Below are 21,676 nucleotides of genomic sequence, written 5' to 3' on the forward strand. Positions count from 1 at the left end.
CGGGTTCAGCACTGAAACCAGACAACTGCTTTAAAGGGCACCTATCAGCAGTTTTGAACCTATGAAACTGGCTGACCTGTTACATGTGCACTTGGCAGCTAAAGACATCTGTGTTAGTCTCATGTTCATATGTGCCCGCATCGCTGAGAAAAATTATGTTTTAATTTACGCAAATGAGCCTCTAAGAGCAACGGGGGCGATGCCGTTACCCTAGAGGCTCCAGTTTCTCTGCAACTGCCGCTCCCTGTCTACTTTGACATGACCTGCCAGTGAAAATGTCATCCAAACTGGCCATGTCAAAGTGCAGAGGGCACAGCAGTTACAAAGAGAGAGCAGAGCCTCTAGGAGTAATCGTAACATCCCTGTTTGCATATAATAAAACATCATTTTTCATATGAACATGGTACCAACACAGATGCCTTCAGCTGCCAAGTGCACATGTAACAGGTCAGCACTTTAATTGTGCAAGAGTATGAGGATGTCCTAAGGGATAGCTTGAGGCCTAGTTAGCATTTTACTGTCAGCTATCTAAAAAATATGAACTTCCTCCCCCCAGCCACGGACAACACTAGGGATCCCAGAAAAGTTTAAAGTCCCCATCAAAGCCTGCTCTTCTTGCTCCTCCTCCCCCAGCCACCATTCTCCTCTGACTCCTCTTCAGACTCCTGCTGACTTGTCTCAGATGGAATAGTCCCCCCTTGGGAATTCATTCAGCATTGCGAATTCCTCATCTTCCAGCTGCTGCTCCTCGACGGCATGATCAATGACCGCAGAAGAGTGCATGCGTCGAGCATCAACAGCCACTGGCGCGGTGAAAAGAAACCAAGCTCCCCAGAACCTGTCCTGCTACAGAGTTCATATAGGTAGTCGGTAATAGCACGTTGCTGCTGGAGCAGCCTATGAAGCATATACAAGGTGGAGTTCCAGCACGTCGGGCTGTCACAAATCAGAGTCTGAAGGGCAGGTGGTGTCACTGCTGAATGTTAGCAAGGCGAGCAATGGCAGTGTAAGATCTAAAATGGCCAGAGATATTCCTGGCCTGTCGCAAGACGCCCTGGACCCTGAGGCATTTGGCAATGAATCGCTGCACGACTAAGTTCAGGACGTGTGCCATGCATGGCACATTTGTAATTTTGCCCTGTTTCAGCACGCTCAGCAGATTGGCACCGTTGTCGCACACCACGTTACTTGGCTTCAAGGCACAACAGCCGCTGCACAGCATGGCAATGTCTCACCTGGCACGTCAAATAGGTTCTGGGGAGCCTGGGAGGTGCAGCGGAAAAGGCGGTAGCAGTGGAAAAGGAGGAGTCAGCCAAGGAGGAGACAGAGGATGGAGTAGGAGGAGAAGAAGAGACAGGCCTGCATGCAATCCGTGTCAGTAACATCAAATCCACATGGGTGCCACGGGTTACATGCTTGACGGCCATCAGAAGGTTCATCCAGTGGGCAGTAAAAGTTATGTACCTTCCATGCCCGTGTTTGCTAGACCATGTGTCTGTGGTCAGATGTATCTTGGCACCGACACTGTGTGCCAGAGATATATTCACTTGCCGCTGAACGTGGCCATATAGCTCTGGGATGCCCTTCTGGGATAAATATTTCCTTCCAGAGACTTTCCATTGCAGTGTGCCAATGGCCACAAATTTTCTAAAGGCCTCTGAGTCCACCAGTTTATATGGCAGTAGTTGGCGGGCTAGCAGTTCCGACAAGCCAGCGGTCAACCGTTGGGCAAGAGGGTTACCCGGCGTCATCAACTTTTTACGCTCGAACATTTGGATCACGAAAGCCTGCCTTTTGGCATGGTGGAAGGTGGAGGAAAAATGGGAGAAGAGAGGAGAATGAAAAGAGACATGACGTGGAGCGCCGGGAGTGTGGCTTTGTCGGTTCTGACGGCGTTGCTCCCACTGGGCTCGGCGATGGGAGGCGAGGTGCCTTCTTAAGGCGGTCATCCCTAGGTGAGTGTTGGGCTTACCGCGACTTATGCGTTGACAGCATAGGCTGCAGATGGCAACATTATTGTCAGCAGCTGACACGTTAAAAAAATGCCCACACTGTGTAGCCATGTGCCAGCGTCCTGGGAGCGCAAGATGTGACCGTCCATGGTGGATTTCTCACTCCAGATACATTTGCAGTCTGCTTTTTGCCTCCGGTGCACTGCGAGTTCTGCATGCTTATCCTCCTTCTCCTCCCTATCTGCTGCTCCAGCTCTACCTCTGAACTCCCCTCCTCTTCTTCTCTTGTGGGCACCCACGTGAAATCCATCGACACGTCATCATTGTCAACTTTTGTCATCATTCAGTGTTTTGCCAGTGTAGGAAGAGGTTGCTGTGTGGAGCAGGGACAGGCTGTTAGGGACACCAAACGCTAGCTAATAGGGCCACAAAAGTCATTTTAAGCACACTAGTATAGGTGTGCTATCGATATGTGTGATACACAGAGGGGTGCGATATACTTATAATATACTTTTATAATTAGTCAAAAACACATAGATCTATATAGTGATCACCTCGAAGTCAGGGGCCTAGGGGCTAGGGGCTTACTAGGGCCATTTTTATATAGGGTAAGGTTCCGGACGGGGTTCCTCTTATCAGGGCGGGTGGTCTGTGGTTAGGCTATCAGGGCCAGAATTGCACCCCCCTGTAGGGAAATATCAGGGACAGTTCTTTGCCCACCCTGTCCTTCAATACCACATCATCATCTAGCCCAGGGATGGATGTTTTTTTGCTTTCCCTCCTGGATTCATCGATGTGCACTGGAAACCCCAGGATTGTGGTAGGACATATGGTTTCTGATTTGGTGCCGCCGAGCACCTGATTTAGTGCCGCCGAGCACTTGTTATTGCCTACCACATCTATGCTTTTTGCTTAACTTTAATAATTACATTTATTTCCATTTTGAGGGATATCTTTTCCATTCACACGTCCGCAAAATGGGTCCGCATCCGTTCCGAAATTTTGCGGAACGAGTGTAGACCCATTAATTTTCAATGGGTCCGGAATGTGCTGTCCGCATCCACATTTGCGGATCCACATCCGCATTTGCGGATCCGCACTTCCGCATCTGTGCTTCCCAAAAAATAGAACATGTCCTATTACAATTGCAGACAAGATTAGGCATTTACTATTATAGTGCCGGCGATGTGCGGTCCACAAATTGCGGAATGCACATTGCCGGTGTCCGTGTTTTGCGGATCTGCAAAACACTTACGGACGTGTGAATGGACCCTCATAGTAAAATTATTAAAGGTTACGTTTTATCTTCATGTATATTCTAATGGATTGCCTTCCTTGTACAATGTTATAATACACTTTCTATGTTAGAAAGTATATTATAGTGCATTTGTCTTGTGCGGCAGTTGTGTGCAGTTCTGCTGCGATACTGCAGGGACAAGCGTTATTGGAACAAATCATTTCTACTGGTGTGATATACCAGTCGTCCCCAAAAAAAACTGAATGAATGAATCAATCAATATTTGGTGTAAGCAGGTATATCACACCCCTCAATCAGTATTTTATGGAAGCATGTATATCAAACCCCTTAATCAGTATTTTGTGGAAGCAGGTATATGGAACCCCTTAATCAATATTTGATGGAAGCAGGTATATCGCATGCCTCAATCAGTATTTTGTGGAAGCAGGTATATTGCAGGCCTCAATCAATATTTGGTATAAGCAGGTATATCACACCCCTCAATCAGTATTTTGTGGAAGCAGGTATATCAAACCCCTTAATCAGTATTTTGTGGAAGCAGGTATATTGCACCACTCAATCAGTTTTTTGGGGCAACAGCTATATCACACCTGTTGCAAATAGTTGTTCCAATAGCGCTTGTCTTTTTATATACCTGCAGTATAGCAGCAGAACCGCACACAACTGCTGCACAATACGAATGCACTATATACTTATTATGTTTGAAAGTATATTATAGGTACAGTTGTATTCAACCCCCAATGCTGTAAAGGGTTTTAGGGAATTTAGTGTACATTTGTAATTGTGTTCAGAATGAAATCTTACAAGGACTTTTTAAAGAACCAAATGCAACTAAAATGACATCAATTGTTTTTGTAATACAGTATTAAATGTTTTTTTGTGATTTCTTCATTGACACAATTATTCAACCCCTTAAAGACTACCACTCTTAAGAACAGAGGTTCATTCAAGTGTTTTCGATCAGGTATTGAAAACACCTGTGGATGTCAAGGAGCAGCAATCAAGCATAATAAGCACCAATTAGGCAGATTTAAAAGGACTGTGATACTCAGCTCTTTCTAGACATTTACTGGTGTGTTTACAAACATGGTGAAGTCAAGAGAATGGTCCATGAAGACAAGAGAAGAGGCGATTTCTCTTCACAGGAAGGGCAATGGCTATAAGAAGATTGCAAAGATGTTAAACATACCAAGAGACACCATAGGAAGCATCATTCGCAAATTCAAGGCAAAGGACACTGTTGAAACGCTACCTGGTCATGGCAGAAAGAAGATGCTGACTTCGACTGCTGTGCGCTACCTGAAGTGCAAAGTCGAGAAAAGTCCCTGTGTGACTGCTGAGGAACTGAAAAAAGACTTGTCAGATGTGGGTACTGAAGTTTCAGCTCAGACAATAAGGCGCACACTGCGTAATGAAGGCCTCCATGCCAGAACTCCCAGGCGCACCCCCTTGCTGTCTCCAAAGAATAAGAAGAGTCGACTGCAGTATGCCAAAAGTCATGTGGACAAACCACAAAAGTTTTGGGATAGTGTTCTGTGGACTGATGAAACAAAATTAGAACTGTTTGGGCCCATGGATCAACGCTATGTTTGGAGGAGGAAGAACAAGGCCTATGAAGAAAAGAACACCTTGCCTACTGTGAAGCATGGCGGGGGGTCAATCATGCTATGGGGCTGTTTTGCTTCTACAGGTACAGGGAAGCTTCAGCGTGTGCAAGGTACCATGAATTCTCTTCAGTACCAGGAGATATTGGATGAAAATGTGATGCAGTCCGTCACAAACCTGAGGCTTGGGAGACATTGGACCTTTCAACAGGACAATGATCCCAAGCATACCTCCAAGTCCACTAGAGCATGGTTGCAGATTAAAGGCTGGAACATTTTGAAGTGGCCATCGCAGTCACCAGACTTAAATCCGATTGAGAACCTCTGGTGGGACTTAAAGAAAGCAGTTGCAGCGCGCAAGCCTAAGAATGTGACTGAACTGGAGGCTTTTGCCCATGAAGAATGGGCGAAGATACCCGTAGATCGCTGCAAGACACTTGTGTCAAGCTATGCTTCACGTTTAAAAGCTGTTAAAACTGGAAAAGGATGTTGTAATAAGTACTAAGATTGAATGTCACTTGGGGGTTGAATAAAACTGATAATGATGTGAGCACAGAAAAGACATTTGTGGTTATTTCATTATAAATGTTATGTTATATTTGTCTGACTTACAAGTGCCTCTTTGATTTAATTGTAAACAAGATGACTGAAATGATCAAAATCAATGTCAAACTGGCCAAAACACTCAATTTCAGTGGGGGTTGAATAATTTTGAACACAACTGTATATCACACCCCTCAATCAGTTTTTTTGGGGGCAACAGGTATATTACACCAGTAGCAATTAGTTATTCCAATAGCGTTTGTCCCTCAATATAGCTGTGGTATCGCAGTAGAACCGCACACAACTGCTGCACAATGCAAATGCACTATAATATACTTTCTATGTTAGAAAGGATATTATAAATATATCACACCCCTCAGTATATCACACCTATCGATAGCACACCTATACCAGTGCTTAAAACAGGCATGCTCAACCTGCAGCCCTCTAGCTGTTGTAAAACTACAACTTCCACAATGCCCTGCTGTAGGCTGATAGCTGTAGGCTGTTTGGGCATGCTGGGAGTTGTAGTTTTGCAACAGCTGGAGGTCCGCAGGTTGAGCATGCCTGCCTTAAAAGGACTTTTGTGGCCCTATTAGCTAGCGTTTGGTGTCCCTAACAGCCTGTCCCTGCTCCACACAGCAACCTCTCCCTACACTGGCAAAACACAGAATGTAAAATGGCTGCCAGATCAGGTTTTGTTATAAGGTAGGGGGTATGTCCATGTGCAGAAACATCTCAATTGGCTGTCCTGTACCACCTGATGGATGTGTTGTGGGTCAAAGTTCGGTGCAATGCAAAAGAATATGGCGCATGCGAACATCGCCATATGTTCGCATGTTTGGCGAATGGCGAACGAGCAAAGTTTGCAGCGAAACGACCGCTGGGCGAACCGCAAGGCCATCTCTACGTACGGTACCATGCGTCACGTTCTTAAACGCAAACTACTGACTATTAGGATTAAGTGTTTGATACAGCCAAATTAGAAAATTTGTTTCTTTGTACAAATGGTTTAAATAAATATGTCTCTCCATGAAAATGTTCACCCATTTCTACCCATGATCTAGAGTAGAAATGGGTATGTTGATAGCATACCCTTGGTTGCGTACCATACCGTTATATTTTTTTTTTATCCGAAATTAATCAAATCCCTACAAGTAATGTTAATGAACAGCCAACATTACAGTGGTAAAGAAACTGACCTGGAAACTGATTTTGGCTAATGAGCTATGTGTACTGAAATGTCCTGAGAATTGTTCACTGGAAAGCAATGATGACTTTGCCAAGTGTGTGTAAGTCGGGTGGGTGGTCATAAGTTCCAGACTGCACGCAAATGTTTTAATATCAGCCTTGGAGCAAAATCCAGACAGTGATAAAAAACTCTAATAAGCTCTATCTCATAATGAATGTACATTATTTGCCAATTAAATATGCCCAGGCTGTTTGTAATATATCTTGGGATGCTTTAATTACAGGAGTTATGCATGCTTTAATGCCGCTTAGTGTAAAACGAAGAGTTAAACAACTAAAACTATGCTTGTCTAACGAGGAAATATGGAAATAGGGGTCGTCTAGTAGTAAATATATACTTGATGAATTGGGGCATTTTCTCGTGAAACTCTATGACGGCCAATTAATTAGGGCTCTTTAAATAATTCTTGCACGGCCTATTATAAAAGGAAAATAAATATTTTGCCATTAAGGCTTCTCACTTGTAGCGGCGTCTGTATGTTGGCTTTTTATCTTTTGACTACTTTAATTCCACACACATGTTCCGTTGTTGTTCTTTCGGCCTAGTTTCTTGTAGATCTCAAATTGCTGGAGGCTCAGGCCTATTTTTCTGTCATTATTTTTAATGGGCATCTTTAAGACATCACTGGAGCTCATATGCAAATCCGAACAAATGGGAAGTAAATATGTTCTACTTAATTGCCAATTGAATCGTTATCATGGGATAGTGTTATGATAATGAATTCTACCATGAATATTTATTTAAAAGGACTCAATGGCCGACATTCCATATTCAACACTAAAACATTATACTATCTATAGTTATATTATCTATCATTATCTCTGTCTATCTACTATTTATCTATCTATTATCTATCTATCTCATATCTAGTGGTCATGTTCACCGCCCTGAGTCCCTCTGTCCCTGTGCTTCCAACCGCTGGAGTAACAAAGCTCTTTTCACAGAAGCTGAGACCTGCTCCCTGCCGGCATTGCTTCTCTCTGTTCATCAGGTGCATGCATGCACTCTTTCCAGAGCCAACATATGCACCCTAATCTTCCCCAAACAATGGCTGGTTACGCTGGGGTACTTTAAGCACCTTCTGCTGTGGGAAGGTACCTGAGCAATAGGTTCTAGTTTTATAGTTTCTTTCAAAGGTGTGCCAGTTGTTTGTTTGCCTGTTTCATGTATCAACTACTGCCTGATTTCTGGACTTGACTCTTCGCTGCCTATCCTGGCATCTGCTTGATCTCAATTCTGACCCTAAGCTCCCTGTCCTGACCTTAGACTGTCCCCAACTATGGTTTTGCCAGATCTCTTGGTGCTTTGCAGCGAGTTCCTTGATCCCATAGGTCAGCGGTCAATTGGACAGAGACTACACCAAGATGTGTAGCAGCCTGATGTTTGCCTTGCAGCAGGGTCCAGATCCCTGTACAGGGATTAAAGAGTGAAAACCTGGGTGGGCACTTATGGAACATTCTTAGAAGTATGCCCAAGTCAAATGAGTTCAAGTTATACAGTGAGGAACGTAAGTAATTGAGCACCCTGCGATTTTGCAAGTTCTCCCACTTAGAAATCATGAAGGGGTCTGAAATTCACATTGTAGATGCATTCCCACTCTGAGAGACAGAATAAAAAAATAAATAAATCAGGAAATCACATTGTATGATTTTTAAAGAATTTATTTGTCTTGCACTGTTGAACATAAGTATTTTAACACCTGAGAAAATCAGTGTTAATATTTGGTACAGAAGCCTTTGTTTGCAATTATAGAGGACAAACGATTCCTGTAATTCTTGACCAGGTTTGCACACATTGCAACAGGGATTTTGGCCCACTCCTCCATACAGATCTCTTCTAGATCTGTCAGGTTTCAGGGCTGTCGCTGAGCAACACAGAGGTTTAGCTCCCTCCAAAGATGTTCTATTGGATTTAGGTCTGGAGACTGGCTAGGCCACTCCAGAACCTTGATATGCTTCTTACGGAGCCACTCCTTGGTTATCCTGTCTGTGTGCTTCGGGTTGTTGTCATGTTGGAAGACCCAGACACGACCCATCTTCAATGCTCTGACTGAGGGAAGGAGGTTGTTGCTCAAAATCTCACAATAAATGGCCCCATTCATCCTATCCTTAATACAGTGCAGTCGGCCTGTCCACTTCGCTGAAAAGCACCCCCAAAGCATGATGCTACCACCCCCAGGCTTCACAGTAGGGACGGTGTTCTTGGGATGCAACTCATCCTTATTTTTCTTCCAAACACAATTGAAGTTTAGACCAAAAAGTTCTACTTTGGTCTCATCTGACCACATGACTTTCTCCTATGCCTCCTCTGGATCATCCAGATGGTCATTGGCAAACTTCAGACGTGCCTGGACATGTGATGACTTGAGCAGGGGAACCTTCCGTGCAATGCATGATTTGAAACCATGATGGCGTAGTATTCTACTGACAGTGTCAGTGACCTTTGAAACTGTGGTCCCAGCTCTCTTCATGTCATTGACCAGCTCCTCCCTTGTAGTTCTGGGCTGATTACTCATCTTGCATGGCGCTCCAGTCCGAGGGAGACTGACAGTCGTCTTTAGCCTCTTCCATTTTCTAACAATTGCTCCAACAGTTTATCTATTTTCACCAAGCTGCTTGGCAATTGCCCCGTAGCCCTTTCCAGCCTTGTGGAGGTCCACAATTTTGTCTCTCGTGTCTTTTAAACAGCTCTTTGGTCTTGCCCATGGTAGTAGTTGGTGTTAGATTAATGAGTGGAGTAGAGGTAAAGGCACAGTAACAGGTCTTTCAGAGCCAGAATTCTTGATGTTTCTCAGGTGTTCAAATACTTATGTTCAGCAGTGCAAGACAAATGAATTCTTTCAAAATCATACAAGTTATTTCCAGATTTTTTTTTTTTATTATGTTAGAGTGGGAATGCACCTACAATGTGAATTTTAGACCCCTCCATGATTTTTAAGTGGGAGAACTTGCAAAATCACAGGGTGTTCAAATACTTCTGTTCCTCACTGTATAGCTAATCCACATCTGTTATACTATCTGCCTGTCTGTCTATCTATCTATCTCATATCTGTCTGTTATAAAAGTCGTCTGAGCCCACCACCTCTCCTCTCCGGCTAGTGGGCATGTTCACCGCCTTGCTCACTCACTCCATAGCTCCAGGGCTTCGGCAGTCTAGTTCCACTGGAGTCCCTATCTCCCTGTGGTCCCAACCGCTAGAGTAACAAAGCTCTTTTCACACAAGCTGAGGCCTGCTCCCTGCCGGTAATGCCTCTTTGTGCTCATAGGGAGCAAGCATGCATGCACTCATTTCAGCTCTTAAAGAGCAAGCAGATGCACCCTAACAATGGCTGTTTACTCTCAGGCACTTTAAGCACCTTCTCCTGTCGGAAGGTGCCTGAGCAATAGGTTCTAGTTTGCTAGTTTCTTTCAAAAGTGTGCCACTTGTTTGCCTGTTTTATATACCAACGTCTGCCTGATTTCTGGACTTGACTGTTCGCTGCCTATCCTGACATCTGCCTGTTCTCAATTCTGACCCTGAGCTCCCTGTCCTGACCTCAGACTGTCCCTAACTACAGTTTTGCCAGATCTCTTGGTGCTTTGCACCAGATTTCATTGATCCCATAGGTCAGCAGTCAATTGGGCAGAAACTTCTCCAAGATGTGTAGCAGCCTGATGTTTCCCTTGATGTTTTCTATGCCCTATCTTTATCTTTTTATCTATTTATATCTTGTATGGTTATTAAAGAAAAAAACAGGTGTTACACTTATGATTTCTTAGACACATTTAGGCATTCAGTATGGCAGAGAACCTGTTTGATTATACTGCCTAGCAGAAAATATAATGATGACATTACTGATAGCGTTGTTTAACTAATCATTTAGTCAATGTGCTCATTGCATCATGTTTCATGTACAATTGCAAAGTAACTTAATAAGTTCTGTAATTATGTTAGATGTTATTTTTTGTATATTCAATCTCTTTAATGTATTTACAGGATTATCAATAGACTACACCGACAACAAGTTATATTGGATCAGCTCTGGTAACGGGACCATAAATAGATGCAGCTTGGATGGCAGTAATTTAGAAGTAATAGAGTCAATGAAGAAGGAATTAACAAAACCTACTGCATTAACTATTGTGGGTAAGTAGGTTATACCTCGTGTAATGTATTCTGTTCTATTGATCAGCTCCTGAATAATTGTGGTGATTAAGAATAATAAGGAAATAAAATCTATCTAATCTTTCTTTCTTTCTTTCTTTCTTTCTTTCTTTCTTTCTTTCTTTCTTTCTTTCTTTCTTTCTTTCTTTCTTTCTTTCTTTCTTTCTTTCTCTTTCTTCTATTCCCTATATGCATCCTACAATAGACTAAATGCTTGACATACATGAATGAATAAAGTTCTGGTTTGTCAATTAAACCATGTATTGTATATGTATAGGGAAAAAAATATGGTTATCACTCCCTTTACAACAATTTTATGACATCCAATAATCTGCCTACATTGAGCCCATTCATTTCCTTTTCTGAAAGGGAAAGAAATATTTTTTCCCTGCTCTGGCAGGACCTGTGAGCTTTCATTAACAGTGCATTGAAGACCAGCAGATGGTTTGCTGCCTGTTTATGGCAAATCTAAATTAAAGGATACTTCTAAAATCTGGTCATGTCTGGATTTCCATAGATTCCGAGGAGTATTGCTAATGAAACAGTTTTAGACTTCTAAGTGCATTCACTTTCATATGTTCAGCCATCTACTATATTAAAACATAGAAGAGCCTACATGACTGTTAGCTAAGATGTGCTGCCTTGCCTTACAGATTTATTTCCCTTCTGTAGGTAGAGCTGTGGCTCCAAACCACTGGACATCTGTGCAAAAGCTCTACCTGTTCCTGCCACCTGCATATCACTTGTCATGCACCGTATATATTGTATGTTATGCATATGATCCATAATATACTTATCAATAATTTTTGGGACAGTTTAAGCTCTACCCCATTCCACCCAGAAGTGCTCCATGTAGAAACATCCTTTAAAAAAGTACATATTTTAATAGATATGATGGAGATCCGATCATTGCGCTTGGCAGTCCTATAGACAGTGGTTGGAACAGTGGTCACACATGCACACTGTGGCTCTATTCACAGAATGGACTCAGGGATCCCTGTTTTCATGATCTACGTTGGTCGGACTACAAGACTATACATTTATTACCTATCCTATGATAAATGTTTTTCATGGGCCAACCCCTTTAGAACTCGCTCTCTCAGACCTTGCTTCTGCAGGGTTTGTTTATCTTTTATAAAGGGGCTTTCCAATTCGTAATTTTATAGCAAATCAATAGGATATGCAATAAATAAATCACAAAGCTATTTTCAAAGGTTCCATAACAGTAAATGAAGAGAATATTACACATTTGTTTGGTGTCCTTTCACGTTGGGTCACCGATTTTTAGATGGGAGTGGGTCTCTGATGGGGAACCCTCACTTAGAATTCATCTAAGCCTTTTTTTTTACACTCTCCACTGTTAGTGACCCCATCCTGAAGTAGACTATTCCACAGATTTACAGTTCTTACAATATATAAGCCTTGATGCCTCTGGAGAACGCTTTCTTCTCCAGACGAAGGCAGTGCCCATTTGTTGTTTCACCATAATTTTTGTAAAGACTAAATAAATGAACTTTTTTTAAACTTTCCTAATAACTAGTGATGAGCGAACTGGACTTCAATCTAAATTTCATGATAAATTTGATTTGCCACAAAGCCGAATTTTCTCGTGCTTTGCAGTAGTGAATCGATTTAACCTAAATTAGTGTAAAAAACCAAAACTAAATTCTCGGCTGAAATGCTATGCGCGGTGACGTATGACATTAGTGCCGGGTGTCTGCTCTTTAAAACTGCAGACACTCGGCAGCCATGGCGACCACTTTAGTTGGGAAAGGGCTAGCTTCAATGCCTTCACACTGAGATTGGGCCACCGTGTGGGAAGAATATGATTAGGCAGAGTGGCCTTGGTATACCTGATTTATAGCAATTTATGACGAATAAATTTGGAACAAATCAAATTTCTTAATGAATTTCGGCAAAACAGCCGAATTGAATTTTTCTAAACTTCGCTCATCTTTAGTTATATGTTTTAGGCTGTAAGAGTCTAGAAATGTTCCATCAGACATATATTAAGGCAGCTGCTGAAAATAGAGGATGAAAGGTAGATGCTGCATATCACTTTTCTGAGTCATTAAGGTTTAGACTTCTGTTAATCTAAATGAAAACATTTGATTTGACCCAGTGAATGCTAGGAGCTATTTTATAGTTATGTGTTATTATTTGGCCCCTTTTTTTTCACAGTACATGATGTCCTTGAGAGAAAATTGGAAATGTAATGAAAAGGTTGTTTTTTTACTTTCAAATTAACTTAAAGGGGTTGTCCCGCAAGAAATAGTCTGCAGTCTTTAAACCAGCACCTGGATCGGAATACTTTAGTATTTGCATGTAATTGAATATTTAGTACAGCTATTACTGAGCTATTCAATACAATGTATTTGTATAGCATCACCTGCTTACGGTAGTTTTTTTTCTTATCTTTCTGTCCACCTCACTGAGGTGGATGCACATGCTTAGTGCTTAGTCCATCCTTCAACTTTTCCTGAGCTTTGATAGGGAGAGAGCTGCAGCAGAAAAGACATACCCCCTGAGCTTCCAGCTTGACATAAACCCCCTCACCTCCATGCAGGTATGGTGCACGCAATCTAGGCTGGCAACCTGGAACAATGCAGGACAAACGTGGATAGATCTGGCACCCAGATAAAAACATTTTTTTTTTATTGACTCAGAACATAGTAAAGAAATATTAAAACCACTTTTGAGGAAGGGCTTGTATGCCCGAAACACGTAAGCAACAGTGGTTTTAATATTTTTCTACTATGTTCCGAGTCAATAAAGGAATTTATTTTTATCTGAGTGCCGAATCTATCAACGTTTTTCCTAGCTTGATATAAATCTAGAGGGCAATTGGAGTAATAAATGGAGGAGATCTCTGGATCCATGTAAAGTACAGGGCTGGTTCAAGCTTCATTAGAAAGATATTGTCATGTTGTAGATACCTGCTTTTGATTTTTTTTATTTATTTATCATGGGATAACCTCTTTAAAGGGGCTGTCCTCAGGATCGGTCATCAGTACCTGATTGGTGGGTGTCCGACTCCTGGCAACCCTGACAAACAGTTGCTTGAAGAAAACACAGTGCTCCAATAAGCACCACAACATCTTCCTAGGCAGTGACGTCATGTTCATCAGTCATGGCCTATGTGTAGCTCAGTCCTATACCAAGCACAACTGTTATCCAATGAAAAGTGCTGTGCTTTGTAAGCTGCAAGTAGGCAGCCTCTTCAACCATCTGAAGAGCGAGGATGCCAGGAGTCAGACACCCAACAATCAGATACTGAAGACCTATCCTGAGGGTAGATCATTAGTATTAAACATTTGGGTAACCCCTTTAAAGTTTGGGTAGTGCTCTATATTAGGTAGGGGATAGAGATAAACAAAGTTATTCTAAAATTCGGAAATTTTATCAGGGAGAATAAAGGAAAGAGAAAGACTTTTCCAAGCAAAAGGGACACTTACAATTCAAATTGAAAGATATCCAGGATAATCAGGAATCAAATTTTACAAATTTTGCTAATCTCTAGTTGGGGACAGGTAGCCCAAATGGTACAAAAAAAAATAATCTATGACCCAGCTGCATTCATGTTGGCAGAACTTCGATCCTCATAGCTGTTGATGGGTGGCTGGTCATCTAGCTCACAGTTCTTACTTCACCTTACAACAATCTTATTAAAGGTTCCCATAGACGTAAGAAAAAGTTTGCTGAACCTGATGATTTGGGCTGAACCAGATGACCTGTTATATATATATAGGGGCCTCTTGGCTCTCCCCCCAATGGATGATATTGAAGGAAAGAAGGATTGGAACTGTTATATGTCAACACCAATACTGTCAATGTCAGAGAAGATAAGCTTCTGCTAGAGGTGTCTGCCAGCCTAGTGCTCCCCACTTCACCTTCAGAATTAAAGGTTAGTCAGCCAAATCAAGTGTACATATGTATGGGAAGTTAGAAGAAATATTTGCTAGCCTAAAGTGGCCTATACCTTCAGTGCCTACATGGATTAGTGCATAAGAGGAAGGCACTACACTGTGGTAGGAACACCCAGATAACAGGCCACACAGACTCTACAAACCCTTCATTGGAAGAGCTGCATAGGCCCCTTAAGAGATCAGAAACTATATCTGAACACAAGAGGCAAAGAAAAGAGCATATTAAGGTTTGCTCATTTACTGTCTGAAATCTGCCAACAATATTTGACCTGTGTGACAATTATTACAAATTATTCTCCCATATAAAGAGTTGCCAATTATTTATGTTTTCTGTCTGTAATGGCCCTTACCCTCCTATATTAAAATGTAAGACGCAAAATATACAACCCTTGACAGCAGGATGTATAATCTGATGCCCAAAATTCAGTCTTCAAGATCCGTTCTCAAGGGCTACCAATAATTTCTCTAATTAATAAAAATTAACCAGTAATCCTGGCTCTAATTATTTCCAAGACAGCTTGACTGTGGAGCCCTAGGGGCTGAGTTTGGAGCCTCCTCATCTTCGTTATCTCTATGTGGTCTGTTGATGTATGAAACCAACAGCTTGCAAAAAATAAATGTTTACTGGCTTTATTATATTACAATTACAAACTGTAATCCCTAAAGGCTGCATGGGGGGAGGGCAGTCTTCTGAAGTTCAATGACAAACTCTTCATTTCCATTCACAGTTGGCTGTAATATTTCACTTTTTTTTTTGTTTGTTTTGTTTTTTTTACTATATTTTTTTAATTTGCATCATAGCTTCATATGGACATGGTGATGATGTGGAGTACATCACAAAAAAGTACACTACAGATGCATTTCTCTCTCTCATCAATAGAATGGGCTATTCTCATCTGCAAATATGGGCAAAAATAAGATCTGCAGTAAGATTTGCAGTTTAGGCACATGGACCTGCAAAAAAACAAACAAAAAAAAACCCACGATCTGCAATGTATGAAAAATAGGATAGCACACTGAAGACAAAGACAGCCATGATGCTGTAGAGGGCTCTGTACATTTTAGTGGATTTGTTGCAGAACATTTCCATAGCATTTATATGTGGATGGACCCTTTGTGGTTACAGTGTTACAGGCGGCCCCTCCTATGTGGAATTAGAGTTGAAGTTTTGGGTCAAAGGGGGTTGGACAGAGGAGAATTCAATGAGAAGCCATTTTGAACGCATTGGTTTCATTCAAAAAGTTGACATGTCACTCTTTCTGGACAACATTTTTCAACTTTCAAAAAATGACGTTCCATAGGTAATAGGTGACAAGACAGATTTCCATCAATGCTTGAATGAGAGTGTGGTTACAGCATATGAAATTCTGCGCGGTTGCCTAAAAAGCTGGGAATTTTATGAACAATTTAATTCACTTTTTCAAACTAGTTTCTTTGTATAAATAGATGATGCTGAAAATACAAATTTTAATTTGTAAATCTTGACATGTTTGCACATCTGAGCCCTATGGCTAAAATTTGCAAGCTGTTTCAAAAATGCAAAACGGAGCAAGTAAAAAAATTTTGTTCACTGTTTAACATTTCAGAAAAAGAATATTTTTGAAAAATGAAAAATAACTAAATTGCGCTCTTAACAACCTTACAATTGCATTGTGTCTTCACTGACTTTGGTATAAATCAGTCTTTTGCCTCAATCAATGCTAACAGAATAAGGACAACACGTTTCTCTTGGGGGAGCAGCTTGAGTTCCTTAACGATGAGAGTCATTAGGAACATTTGCTCATGTTTTGGCTTTCTAGGAAACTGTCTGCACTAAGGTGAAAGGTTTTCCAGAGCTTCACAGTCAGGACAACAGGGATGAGATACCGTTTTTTTTATAATTTTTTTTGTTCTATTAGTCCGTCTCTGTGAAGAGTTAATGTATAAAACAATTAATCAGCTTGATATAGTCGATACCTACACATTCGAGTTATGCGCTTTTTATTCCATGATCTAATAAAAATGACACTGGGGGATGAATTAATGGAAAATAGTTCCATTGCAGGAGGTCAATTTTTTGTGAATTTTCCGACTCTTTTGCCAAATTTGGAATCCATTTGCTGTATTCAGCAGGTGGTGTATCATATATTTGAAATGCTAATGTGTCCTGGGGAGTTTTATCTACACTTATCACTAATTGTGCTTAATACTCTGATGTCTTTTTTCATTTTTAGTCGCTTACCATGAATACGTTATGAATTAAAAACACAATTGGTTACTGGCGATAAATCTGTAGTGTTCTTAATCTATCCAGCGCTTCGTACACTTATAGTCTAAATTATAGATTAACAAAGTTTTGGAAAAATTGATTCATCAGCTTCCCTGAAATTCGTCAATGAATTTGATTTGTCTTGAGTTACTTTGTCACAAATCCCTTTTCCATTGTATTGAGTGGGCGCAATGAAGAGGAATGGCGATCATGCCGCCCCCTCCCGTCACCCCCCTCAGATACTGCTTTCAATTCTAATTGTGTCTGAGACTCACATTCAGGAACTCAGTGGGTTAATCAGGGGTTAAAAAAATTAGATCAGGTATCAGCTCTCTAGCACATACCGTTCCTGAGATATTCCCAAAAAATGCAAATATGGCAAATCACATGACCTACATTAGCCAATAGAAGCCTGCAGGTCTTTCTCTTCATATCCCAACTGCCATACACATGGTCACATGTCCCTTATCAGCCAATAGAAGCTCGCAGGTCCTTAGTCTCCACATACACACAGTTTTACACAAGGTTTCCATAACAATCCAGCCATTTTTCTTCAATGCTGTATGCCAGCTTTAAAGGGGCAGGGTGCTGTGGATGACACTGTTAAGGTAACGGAGTGCTGTGGAGGTCACAGTTAATGGCCATTCTGGCCACTCTCAATAGATGAACTTAACAACCCTTCCCCCAGGTCCCGCTAAGCCACGCACCTGAACCGGTTAGGCCATGCACGCTCCCACTCCAGAGCTGACAGGGATTGAAAAAATGAAGTTAAAAATCAACTTCTGTCAGCTTCAGGGGTGGGAGGGAGGGTGACTTTCTCCCTGCAGCTCACACTCAGACAGCACTGTGCTGCTGTCTGAGAGCGAACTGTTCAAAAGGACATCCCTGTGTCCGTCCAGGCCCTACGCTGGACAGGGGACAGGGAGTCTGAAAGCTGGACTGTCCGGCCTAAAACTGGACTTCTGGCCACCCTAGAGGCACGCTGCTTTGGAGGTCCCAGTTAAGAGGATGGTCCGCTATGGAGGTCAGTGTTAAGGGGCAGATTGCTATAGACGCCACTGTTAAGGGGGCGGGGTGTTGTGGAAATCACGGTTAAGGAGACAGGGTACTGTGAAAGTTACTAATAAAGGGGCAGCCGCTGTGGAGGTCACTGTTAAAGGGAAGGGCGCTGTGGATGATATTGTTAGGGGGGCAGGCCGCTGTGGAGGTCACTGTTAAAGGGGCAGGCACTGTGGAGGTCACTGTTAAGGGAGAAGGGATCTATGGATGCCACTATTAAAGGGGCAGCGGGGTAACTAGGACGTCACTGTTAAGGGAGCAGGGTACAGTGGAGGTCGCTGTTAAGGGAGCGAGGTACTGTGGCAGTCACTGTTGGCAGTCACTGTTAAAGGGGCAGTCGCTGTGGAGGTCTCTGTTAAGGGGGCCGGGAATGGTGGAGGTCAGTTAAGGGGACTGAAACCTATGGTCAGTGTTAAGGGGTGGGTGCTATAGAGGTCACTGTTAAGGGGGCAGGCCCCTGTGGAGGTCACTGTCAAGGGGATAGGGTGCTGTGGAACTCACTGTTGAAAGGGCAGGGGCAGAAACGTCATCACTGATGTTCACTACGAGTGGCCATAGTGATCATGTGGTGAATTTTCTTCAATCAAGATGGATCGGACAGACTCTACGGGAGCAAGTGGATGAGGTGACTATATTTTTTCTATTTTCAGCCACCATTTTATGAAAAATCGATTCATTACCACGAAGAACGAGTAACTTTGGCTTTGTAGCAAATCAAATTTTGAAAGCAGCCTTATGATAGGTTTCAGACTTTGCTGATTCCATAAGTATTAATCTTTGAAATATCAATAAAATATGTATAGTTTTTTTCCCCAAAATCTTTTGTCTTCTCTTTTCTTCTGAAGGTTGTAAAAGGGTCTGTTATGTGTGTGTTTTTTAACCCAAATTACTGGACCCAACTGATGCGTGGAACTGAACTGCTAACAAAATTTACTCCAGCAGGGTGGATTAGGTACAAAGCTTGATGGTTACCAAGTCTTTTAAAGGCAACAAAATAGTCTCTCTTCCAAGATTCACAGCATATTGGCAACAATCTCTTTTGAGGGCCCACAGTATATTAGTTGCAGTCTCTCAGTGAGAGCACACAGCATTTTAGTTACAATCTCTTTTGATGGCATACACCATAAAGGTTACAACTTCTCTTTAAGGGCACACATTGCATTGGTTACAGTCTCTCAGTGAAGGCACACACCATTTTGGTTACAGTGTCTTTTGAGTGCACAGCATATTGGTTGCAGTTTTTCCAGTGAAGGCATACAGTGTTTTGGTTACAATCTAAAGAGCAACACTCATGTTCACCTAACATGGCGAGGCGCCTTGGATTTTCATTGTTTCAGCATCTGGTCACACTAGCAATAATCTCTAGGTAGGATGTTCCTCAGCACACAGTACAGACACTCCCCAGGAAATGGTCCTGAACCACTTGCAATGCTTCAAGGGACACATTTTTTTAAGGGCCCACATTATACATGGCAGTCCCAAGCGAGGCCACAGCCTTCTGCTGGTCAAGACAACAGGGTGGCAGTTCTCCACCCAACAGAATATCAGGATCAATAGCTTGATGACTGGACTCAACTCCACTGTCACAGACCAGGCTGGTTTACTACGTCAGCTACTATAGCTACGCATTCTATTGAAAAACCTACAAATATCACATCATGAAGATAGATTTCTTAGCATAGCTGAGTTGATTTTGTCCTTTAAGAGATTTTTTTCTGCAGAACCGCAGGTAATATTTGTACAAAGAGCAAAAAAGAGCAAAATAACTAAATAAATAAAACAGAAAAAAGGACTGCAGGTAAACCTACAGAGCTATATACACGAGAGAAAAATGGAAATGACAACTTATATGTTATTAGCCATCGCAATTACCGTCCCTTGTATGGTATAATTTTATACACTTGACTGATATGTGTTCCCTGTTTAGAAGTTGCCTATTTACTAAAAGTTAATTCCTGTCTGGATTTTGAGTAGTTTCCATGGTAACAGGATCGGGCTGCCCTGCATGGGTTGTGTGAGACAAAATATCTGAGAACTGCCGGTTGGATGACTGCAAAGGGTTGTGTAAATAACCTTGACTTTAGACTTTTGTTTCAGTAACAGCATGTGGCGGGCTTAAAGAATAAAAAAATGTATTTAAACGAAGCAGCTTGATGTAGCAGTGTCAAATTTATCATTTAAAATGTAATAAAGGTTGCAAAATGACAAACTGAACTCATCTTATAAATGATGACAAACTCATGCACATCTTCATATATAGATTCTCATGTGGTCCTTTAAAGGGATGGTCTGGTTAAAAAAAAAAAAAATCTTAAAAAGATTCCATATACCTTCCTATTAATGGAAATCCGATACTGATACATGCTCTTTTATTCCAATTTGCTCTTTTCTGATTGCAGATTTTTTTCCCCCATTTTCAGTGCTTGCTCATGGGGGTTGGGATCTGCTGTGTTGCTCAGTTTTTAGCAATTCAGAGAAATGCTCATGGACCATGGGAAATTGGTGTCGACAGATAACTCATGGACATCTATGGGAGAGTGTTATGGGAATGCGTTGTGATCTATAGAGATGTGATTGTGCAGGAGGGGGGAGTATATAAACTGTGACATTGCCTATTGTGAATGCTGAATCCTGTGTTATATTTGGATTGTCACTTGAAATTTAAATCTTGCTTGTGTTGATAATGAGATGACTGCTAATCTCTACAGAGCGGGAATTGTCAGCCTATTACAATGTTTGAAGGTCAATATGAAAACTGCAAGATTTTTACAATTTTTTTCTATACATAATGACTAGAGATGGCCTTGCGGTTCGCCCGGCGGTGGTTTCGCGGCGAACTTTGCTCGTTCGATGTTCGCCGAACGGGCGAACATATGGCGATATTTGTGCCCGCCATATTCATTTACATTGTGAAGAACTTTGACCCATGACACATCCACCAGGTGGTACAGGACAGCCAATTGAGACATTTCAGCACATGGACACACCCCCTACCCTATAAATAAACCCGATCTGGCCGCCATTTTACATTCAGTCTTTTGCCAGTGTAGGGAGAGGTTGCTGTGTGGAGCAGGGACAGACTGTTAGAGACACCAAATGCTAGCTTATAGGGCCACAAAAGTCATTTTAAGGACTGGTATAGGTGTGCTATCGATAGGTGTAATATACTTATAATATACTTTCTAACATAGAAAGTATATTATAGTGCAATTGTATTGTGCAGCAGTTGTGTGCGGTTCTTCTGCGATACCGCAGCTATATAGAGTGCCAAACGCTATTGGAACCAATAATTTCTACTGGTGTGAAATACCAGTTGCCCCCCCAAAAAACTGATTGAAACAGGCAAATTTTTGGGGCCTGTACTGGCCAACAGTAACATTTTTAGCCTGTGACCGCCTAATGCACCTCCAGCCACAGAATCCAAAGTTCTTTGCCGTCAGGTGAATGCCTATTGCCTAATTTTTGGGGCCTGTACTGGCCGACAGTGACATTTTTTTATCTCTAGCCACATAATCACGCCCCTGTCTCACTCCTCTGCCTCTCATTATGGTGGCGTATGAACTGCATTTACCATAAGGACCTTCTAATACAGGCATGCTCAACCTGCGGCCCTCCAGCTGTTGCAAAACTACAACTCCCAGCATGCCTTAACAGCCTACAGCTATCAACCTACAGCAGGGCATGGTGGGAG

General features: G+C 41.9%; 1 protein-coding gene across 1 annotated transcript in view; it reads left to right on the forward strand.

Moving 5' to 3' along the window:
* LRP1B (LDL receptor related protein 1B) overlaps window positions 1-21,676 on the forward strand; it is a 1,344,280-nt gene that overhangs the window by 838,721 nt on the left and 483,883 nt on the right. Inside the window, exon 33 of the mRNA XM_040441523.1 lies at window positions 10,585-10,734. Coding sequence (XP_040297457.1) covers window positions 10,585-10,734 — 150 coding nt within the window. The remainder of the gene's footprint in view (window positions 1-10,584; window positions 10,735-21,676) is intronic.

This window comes from Bufo bufo, chromosome 7, assembly GCF_905171765.1.
Source record: "Bufo bufo chromosome 7, aBufBuf1.1, whole genome shotgun sequence".
NCBI lineage: Eukaryota > Metazoa > Chordata > Amphibia > Anura > Bufonidae > Bufo > Bufo bufo.